General features: G+C 42.8%; 1 protein-coding gene across 6 annotated transcripts in view; it reads left to right on the forward strand.

Annotated features, from left to right (window-relative positions):
- Positions 1-5,521, forward strand: part of QRICH1 (glutamine rich 1) — a 28,122-nt gene extending 22,601 nt beyond the window's left edge. For all 6 annotated transcript variants that reach the window (XM_083600860.1, XM_083600864.1, XM_083600861.1 and 3 more), the window contains 4 exons: positions 909-1,017; positions 1,841-1,992; positions 3,580-3,670; positions 4,528-5,521. In XM_083600860.1, the coding sequence (XP_083456986.1) occupies positions 909-1,017; positions 1,841-1,992; positions 3,580-3,670; positions 4,528-4,720 (545 nt within the window). In that variant the 3' untranslated portion in view covers positions 4,721-5,521. The remainder of the gene's footprint in view (positions 1-908; positions 1,018-1,840; positions 1,993-3,579; positions 3,671-4,527) is intronic.
- Positions 5,522-9,140: the final 3,619 nt, after the last annotated feature.

The raw sequence follows: 9,140 nt of genomic DNA on the forward strand, positions 1-9,140 counted from the left end.
GGGTATCGCTGTATAGCTGGACCCATATTGTCACTTTCCAATATATTATCTATAGTACAAAAGGCAAGCTTGCATTATTCAATATGGATGGAACCACATCTGGGCACACATGGTGCAACCTTCGCTGTAGTTTTTGCCGGGCTCATCCCAGCTATCTGGTTCTCTTCTTACATCTGCCCAAACTCTCTACTGATCTGGTGCCATATGCTGGAATTTTATAACAGAGCTTGAAACAATGAAAATGTATGGTAAGGCTAACATTCAGAAGCAGAACAGAATAGTCCTTATCTGTTTCCAGAATGTCACGAGAGAGCAGGAGCACAAATGAATAACCCTTGGAAGTGTCCCAAAGCTTTGGGGTGCTAATTGAGAAAGGTCTTCTGCTCGTAAAGCCTGTTCTGGTGAGATGGAATTTGAAGTTGTTGATTTTTTGAGGAGATGGCATTCCCTGTGAGAACTGGTTCTAGAATGTTTAGGGCATCATAAGTTAGGCAAGCCAATGTCTCTGTCTTTTTCTTTGTGGAATGGTATGCTTGCATAGTAGTTGCAACAAGATAGCATGAAGTATTTTTAGTGTATAACAATACAGAGCTCCATAAGGTCAAACATTCTATTCGGACACACTAAAAGTAATTAACATGGTTAACTTAGGTCCATCAGTGTCATTGGGACTATTCTGAGTTGTATCCAAATAAGCTGTACTTACAAACTATTTGTTAGAAATCTCAAACCAGCTAGTTAGACTTGATGTCATTGTAAACTGAAATGTATGCTATATGTAGGAGCTGCTGTCGCTAGTCAAACCTTTGTAAATTAGTTTTCTCTCTTAATAGGAACTTTGGGATAATTGATTGGAGATGCTCCTTGGTTTCCATACATCTGTTGAAATTATCTTCTGATCTTCACAGGCTATGTTCTTCCTAACCATGTGACAGAAGAGATGCTGTGGGAGTGTAAGCAGCTTGGAGCACACTCTCCTGCCACCTTGCTGACGACGCTCATGTTTTTTAACACAAAGTAAGTACTAATAAAGATGCCTTCTTCGTGGAAGCCTATTCTTTAGTGAACTGTGAATTAATGTGCACATTTGAGCACAAACTACCAATGAAGAATTACTTAGACGCATTTTGGTATGAGCTATCAGAGCTAGTTTGGCATAGTTAACTACTAGATGAACCAGTGAACCAGCAGGTCTCCAGTCTTCCTTCTTCAGTGAACTTACTAGGCGGCCATCAGAAAATTCAGTCTTCCCCAGTGTGCAATATGGTCATAGTTCTGACTTCTTTACGTGGTTGTTCTAAGTTTCTCTATCACTCTCTCGCACACGCACACGCGTACATGTGGGTATGTGTGTAAGTATAATCAATCTTTGAATGCATGACAGCAATCAGTCTAACATTCTGTTTCTAGAGTGACCAGCCCAGTGTTTCTGGGAGTTCACAGAAGTATGATGTTGGTGCTGTGTCCTGCGGCCGCTTCCTGTTATTTGGGTTATATCGTCCCAAAATACAGAGATCCTATTTAGCTATTGAGACTAATAGCCATTGTTAGCTGTATCCTTCATGGATTTGTATGACCACCTTCTCAGTTCACCTCACTCATATGAAGCTAACTATTGCTTATAAAACATGCCAGATGAGCTGTCTATTGAACTGTATATGTCTGTTGAAATAAATGCATGTTTTAAAAACCTTACACGCCATCACCAAATGTTGGCTATTAAGAGCCTTGTTTTGTTCCTGATAGGAGAAAAGGTTTTTCTGCCAGTGTTGGAAAGGTAAAGATTTATTGTGCATCTTTAACTGATCTGTGCTCTCCACCTTTTCCACTTGATGTTTAGATACTTCCTGTTGAAAACAGTAGACCAGCATATGAAGTTGGCCTTTTCAAAGGTTTTGAGGCAGACCAAGAAGAACCCTTCCAATCCCAAGGATAAGAGTACGAGCATCCGGTACCTGAAGGCACTTGGCATACACCAGGCAGGCCAGAAAGGTAGAACTTAACATGGGGGAAAAAAGCTGTGCTTTAAGTAGCTGATCATATTTGTTTTGCAGCTCTCTCGAGAGAGAGAGAGAGAGGGAGAGAGAACCACAGGATTAAAGGAAGACAAAAAAATTGGATTCATAATTAAATTTGCAGCCCGGTAAGCCTGGGTGGTGAGTATGGCTAGACAATTTCTGGTGCTGATGGTGATTGATTACAAAGCCACCTTCTGGGACTGGGACTTACTATATCATGGAACTTTATTATGAGATATCACAGGTATTTGATCTGCAGATGCAAGTCCTGTTGCAGATGCCATCATCCCTGAAGATCAACTGTAGCACACAGTGGGGATTTTTTTCTTTTGGTAATGATGCTTTTCTCTTACTTTCTGCAAACAAAAATATTTCTTTGCATTCATACATTTTATTGAAGGTCCTTTGCTGCCTTACCCTGGCATTTACTGAAATGAGTGCATGTGTGTAGCTTACTGTTATTAATTGGGTTATATCAAAGCTAGTTGTTTGTGGTTGGAAAATGGAATATTAATTAAATGTATCAAAAAAAAAAAAAGGTTAAGTCCAGTCGCGAACGATTCTGGGGTTGCGGTGCTCATCTCGCTTTACTGGCTGAGGGAGCCGACATTTGTCTGCAGACAGTTTTTCTGGGTCATGTGGCCAGCATGACTACGCCGCTTCTGGCGAACTAGAGCAACGTACGGAAACGCCGTTTACCTTTCTGCCAGAGCGGTACCTATTTATCTACTTGCACTTTGACGTGCTTTCGAACTGCTAGGTTGGCAGGAGCTGGGACCGAGCAACGGGAGCTCACCCTGTTGCAGGGATTTGAACCGCCGACCTTCCGATTGGCAAGCCCAAGAGGCTCAGTGGTTTAGACCACAGTGCCACCCGCGTCCCAAATGTATCAAAACAGCATCTAAAAGCTTTAGGTATGCCAAACTTCTGAGATGACACTGTAGTGGTACTTGCTTCCTTGCTTTATATGCCCCTGAGCTTATGTTGGACTGCTCTTGGGGGCACAGTTCTGTTACTGTGCATTTATATCTATTCAGAGATTCTCTATGGAGCCCCAGTTGCTTTTCCGTCTTATTTATTTATTACCTTTTACACTTGTCTCAAGGCAGTTTAGAAACATACCATAAAACAGCTATAAATAGTTTTAAAACAGTACATAAAACAGCTAAAGATAGGTTTAAACTGAAGACCGGGACCTTTTTAGTCCAGCTGGAAAACCTTTACATGAATGATACTGCCATGGATCCTACTGCAAAGAAGATGAAACTTTGACCACCAAACTGTTCCTGGAATGCTTTTTGATAAGTAGGACTCCTACCTCCTTGCTAAAAACTAGACAACACACTGAGATATTTATGTTTGGATGTAAACAGAACTACAAAAAAGCACAGGTAGCAGTGGATGTGTTCTTTGTTTAATGGTAACATAATAGTTGTCCATCTGCAGCAAGAAAGCCATTGTGTTGCTGTGTCCCATCTTTTCAAATTGTGGGATTACTTAGGTTTTACTCACATCAACTTCAAGGTTTCTGATGTTCTGTATTGTTGGGATTGACTTGCAGTTACTGATGACATGTATGCAGAGCAGACAGAGAACCCAGAGAATCCCTTGAGGTGTCCTATAAAGCTCTATGACTTCTACCTCTTCAAATGGTAAGTGTTCCTGACATCCAGAGCCACAGAAGGATAGCTATCTGGATGTTCAGGGTTTGTGTGTACTTTCTACTGTTTTAATCAAACTTACCTATTAATTTATTGGAGTGATGACCTTGTATAAAGAAGACTACCTTATGCTTCCTACTTGAATTGTCAAAAATGCAAACTTAATGGCATGCATATTGAGAGGCTTGTAGTGTAGCTTATTTTATTATATTTTAAATGCTGGGCATTGCATAACTCTTGACACTGTGTTTTACTGGAAAGAGTTTGGGTATATAACATAGTGTGTTTGAAGTGGGCAAACACTTTGTATTGAGTAAACTGGAACTTGATGTCCCTGGCAGAGGTCTATAAAATAGATGGAGGTATATTGGTGTGGCACTGTGGAAAAAGGTACCCAACATGTTGATTAGTGACTGGCAGTTTCTAGTCTTTAAAAACATTTTTGGACTTGCTCTTCATTTCCAAAGCCCAGTGAAATCCCCAAGTTAGTGTGAGAAGTCTGTGGTGTAGAATGTGAAGAATGCACTGTACAAATTGGGCATTTCAGATACAACCTGAATTCCTGTGCACTCACAATTCACCCTTTTTCGAATACCTTGAAATGTATTGCCAAAGGCTAGGGTTGCAGATGTAGTGCCGGGGGGAGGGGTTAGTCTTCAATGCCACAGCCAGCTTAAACTGTTGTAAAATGGAGGTTGAAATGATCAGGACGTCACTTTTTGTACTGTGTTGCATGTGGAACCTTTGGCGGTTCAGAAAAAACGTAGATGTTTGTAAGATAGTGTTCATAGCTGTTTCAAGTGTATGCTGTCAAAGTAATTGCTTAACAATATTCTCTGTCTTCTCAGCCCCCAGAGCGTGAAAGGCCGGAACGATACATTCTATTTGACTCCTGAACCAGTGGTGGCTCCCAACAGCCCTATCTGGTATTCCATCCAGCCAATCAGTCGAGAGCAGATGGAGCAGATGCTCACCCGGATTCTGGTGATACGAGAGATTCAGGCAGCTATTGCTGTGGCGAATGCCAGCACCATGCACTAAGGCATCCCTCCCAACTCAGAAAAAGGGTGAGGGTAGGACAGGGTGGGAGGGAAGGCCAGGCCATAAGGCCAGGATCAATTGTACAGCCTTTTACACTAAGGAGATGCCTAAGGTTTTTTTCCGGTTTTTTTTTTTTAATTGGTGTAGTTATGAAGCCCTTTTAGGCTTCTTCTGTTTAAAGGAGACCCTCCCCATTGTGTATCTGACCCAACTGCATCAGCCTTCTGGACGCATTGGGGTCTGCGTTCTTTCTCTGGGAGCTGTGAGGTGCCGTAGATTGACTTTGGGATTTTTTATGATGTGAAGAAAATGAAACAAATCTAATTGAGGGACTTGGCCTAGCTGGGCCATTGCTTTGGAGCTCATGCACTTGGAAAGAGCGGGAAATGGTGGATATCGGCCAAGAGAGGCAGTTTGCAGTTTCCTTGTGCTCAGAAACTGACATGTTCTGGAGGGGAGAGGAGAGTGACCTGCAATTATGATTTATAAGGAAAAAGAAAAACAATTTCTATTAAGAACTTAAAAGTGACATTTTTAGATGTTAAGTACAAACTACTACACTTCTCTCTCTCTCTCTCAACCTCTCTCTCTCTCTCTCTCTCTCAACCTCTCTCTCTCTTTCTTTTTCTTTCTTTCTTTCTTTCTTGGCCTGATGTTGAGGCCTTAAAACCTTGAGGCTCCTGTGCCTGATGGAATTCTTGTAACATACACTTGTGTATCATATAAAGATACCACCCTGTTTCTCTTAATGTATTCTTACGCTAGTTGTTTATTAAGAATGACGAGCACGTCTTTTCAACATGCCATTGAACAATGTGTGTTTATTTGGGGGGGAACAAATGTAAAGGTGTCCACAGAACATTAGTACAGTGGTACCTCGGGTTATGAACTTAATTCGTTCCGGAGGTCCATTCTCAACCCGAAACCGTTCTTAACCTGAGGCGTGCTTTCGCTAATGGTGCCTTCTGCTGCCGCTGCACCACTGGCGCGCGATTTCCGTTCTCGCCCTGGGGCAAAATTCTCAACCTGAGGTACTACTACTGGGTTTAGTAACTCGAAGTGTTTGTAACCTGAAGAGTCCTGCTGGATCAGAGTGAAGGCCCAGCATCACCCAGCATCCTGCTCCCACAGTGGCCAAACAGATGCCTTCTGGAAGTCTGCCGCTGAACATAAGTACTTTCCCCACTCATGTTGCTCCAGCAGTTGGTGTTCAAAGACATGCCGCCCCTGAGACTGGAGGTAGTAGTACACAGCGATCGTGACAAGTAGCTGTTGATACCCTGATCCTCCATGAATTTCTCTAAACCTCTTTTAAAGCCATCCAGGTTGGTGGCCACACTACATTTTGTGGGAGTGATGTCCATAGTTGAACTCTGTGATGTGTGACATTCTTTCCTGAATCTTCCAGCGTTCAGTTTCATTGGATATCCCCAACTTCTAGTATCATGAGAGAGGTAGAAATACTCCTTTCTATCCACTTTCTCTACACCATGCATAATGTTACATGCTTCTATTACGTCTCCTGCTCATTTTTCTCTAAACTAAAAAGCCTCAATGTGATCTTTCCTCATAGGGGAGTTGCCATAGCCCCTAAAGCATTTTGGTTACCCCTTTCTTAAACTTTTCCAGCTCTACGGTATACTTTCTGATGTAAGGTGCCCTGTACACAGTATTCCAAGCAGTTTCACGACAGATTTGTATAATGTCATGATATAAGCAGTTTTATTTTCATTTAATTTCCAAATGATAACTGGTATGGAATCCACCCTTTTCACCGCTGCAGCATAATGAGTCAACATCTTCATTCATTTTTAAAAAATTATTAAATTGTCCAGACCCATGAGTGTATGTGAAATTGAGACACACACACATACACACACACACCTGGTGTGCATCACATCACGCTTTGTTTGCATTGAATTGCTTTTGCTATTTTGCTACACGCTCATTGGGCACAACTCAATCTCGTTTATCCAAATTGGTGTTAAATCTTGGCAGACAAGGTGGCAAAGTGTAATATAAAGATTGGGTTTGGGGTTAAGGCAGGTCTGGGGAAATTTAGGTTCACTGCTGTTGAACTGCAGCTATTTTCCCTGACCGTTGCCCATGCTGGCTGGACTGTCTTAACAATTTCAGGAGGGCCAGAGGTTTCCCACCCCCGAGTTGAAGTCTCTAATCCTCTACTATAATCCCCACATTTTCTGAACAGTGTGTAAATTAAAGGCTGCAGTTGCAGGTAGATTGCAGCAGAGGGCAGCTTTACTGTCTGTTAAAGGTTTTCTTGGCCCCTCCTTCCTTCAATGCAGAATTTGGAATGGGGGGCGGGCGGGACTTTTTAGACCTGGAAAAAATAGCCAGTACATGAAGCCTGAAGAATAACAGATAGCCCTGCATGGAGGGTCAAGAGCCCAAATCCCAGAAAAGGGTTTTTCTCTCTCAGCTCTCAAACACACCTGACCCTCAGATGTGTTTTCCTGGGTCAGTGTAATTCTCAGGGGGTTGTCTTTGATCAAAACAGATGTCTAGCATCCTCATGCATATGTATGAAATAAAAGGTAAAGGACCCCTGGACGGTTAAGTCCAGTCAAAGGTGCTTATGGGCCGCAGTGCTCCTCTCGCTTTTCAGGCCAAGGGAGCTGACGTTTGTCTGCAGACAGCTTTCTGGGTCATGTGGCCAGCATGACTAAACCACCTCGGGCATAATGGGACACCATGATGAGTGCCAGAGCGCACGGAAACGCCATTTACCTTCCCGTCGCAGCAATACCTATCTACTTACACTGATGTGTTTTCAAACTACACATTTTTTGTCATGCATGCTGTTTCCACAGCACCTCTAGCCCCTGAATTTAGAAAACGGGTAAGTAATTTCTAAGTGCTGCCTAATTTCATTCCCTGAACTTTTGAGCAACGTAATTTATGTAGGCAAGCTTGGATATAAACAAATTCCACAATTCGATTGGGCTATAGAATATAGTACATTATGTAAATGCAAGCAAATGAAGGCAGTTGGGGGAGATTTTAATGCAGCACAGATATCTAGATCTGAGAACTCTGAAGACCTGTTTCAGACTTACACAGGTGTATCTAGCTGGGGTGGAGTGGGGGGAAGCTATGAAGCCCATGATCTTTCAGCTCGCCTCCAAGTGGTTAATGATGAAAGGAAATGTGAGCGCATGAGAAAAATAAAATTCCTTACAGCTTCAATATGGTAAGTTTTGATGCTGAGATTCTTTTTTGGACTAGAGAGTGTGTTTTTTTGGGGGGGGGGATGAGTGAGTTGTGGCATTTTAAATGACGTAACAAATTTACAAGGGTATAAGCTTTTGTGAGCTGCTTGCTTTTTCAAGAATGCTAAGGTGAGCCAAAATAATTATGTAACTTTGGACATGCTTTGTTCCTTAATTCTGAGCACATCTCAGGCCACGAATTTGGTTTTCAGTGCCAGAACTGTGAGACAGGCTGGAGGAGTGGTTTGCCTGTTCCAGGAAGAACTGTGAGACCGGGGTATTCACATCACCCAGCTCCCTGGGTGACCTTGCACCACTCACTCTTAGCCTAGCCTACTTTAAGGACAAATGCAAGGGCAAAATGGGAAGAGAGCTGTGTGGAAAGAGGGCTATTGCACTCAAGCAACAGCAACAAAACACTCGTGGTGGTTCCTTTCCTCTCCCTCCCAGCAGCCTTTTTTGCGGGTGGGGGGAGAGACAGTCGATGTTGTTTAAAGAAAGTGTGGAGTACCTCGATAAACGGCTGCAAATAGGTTTGCCACTAAATCTCTCTCCCCCACCCCCGGCCATCCATCAAAACAGCCCGTCAAAGCTGTTCACAGTATTGGATTACTGCAAGACTTCTCGAGGTTGCCTCTGGACCAAAGTCGGGGTCGGGTAGTGGCGAAGCGAAGTGGATACCCTCCTTCTCCTCCCCAGTTTGAAGGGAAGGAGGCAGCTAGTGGCTGAGTACTGGCGCCTGCGCTCTGCTGCCAAGGCAGGTTGGCACAGCTTGCTTGACGAGTTGGCACCCCATGGCAGGTTTTTTTTTGGAGAATCTCGCGCCTTGGGTTTTTTTTTTTTTTTTTAATAAGCAATTTAACCTTCATTCCTCAGAAGCCGGTGCCCCACCACCAAACGCACACCAGGGCTGGATTTAGTTTTCATGAGGCCCTAAGCTGCTGAAGGTAATAGGGCCCTTTATATGTCCAGCTGTCCTTTGTCACAACAAATTGTCGCTGTTTTTCTGTGTTGAATATATGTTACATGGTAATTTATGGACCTAATAGGTATCTAACTAGTGATATTTTAGGGAGCCGGCTAGCATCATAGGCGCCTACACAACACAAAACACTGTTGCTGTATGTCGGTTTTATTTTATTTTATTATCTTATATTTTGGAAATGTACATCCAGATTTTTTCCCTTTAA

This window comes from Podarcis filfolensis (assembly GCF_964270895.1).
Source record: "Podarcis filfolensis genome assembly, chromosome: 2".
Taxonomy (NCBI): Eukaryota; Metazoa; Chordata; class Lepidosauria; order Squamata; family Lacertidae; genus Podarcis; species Podarcis filfolensis.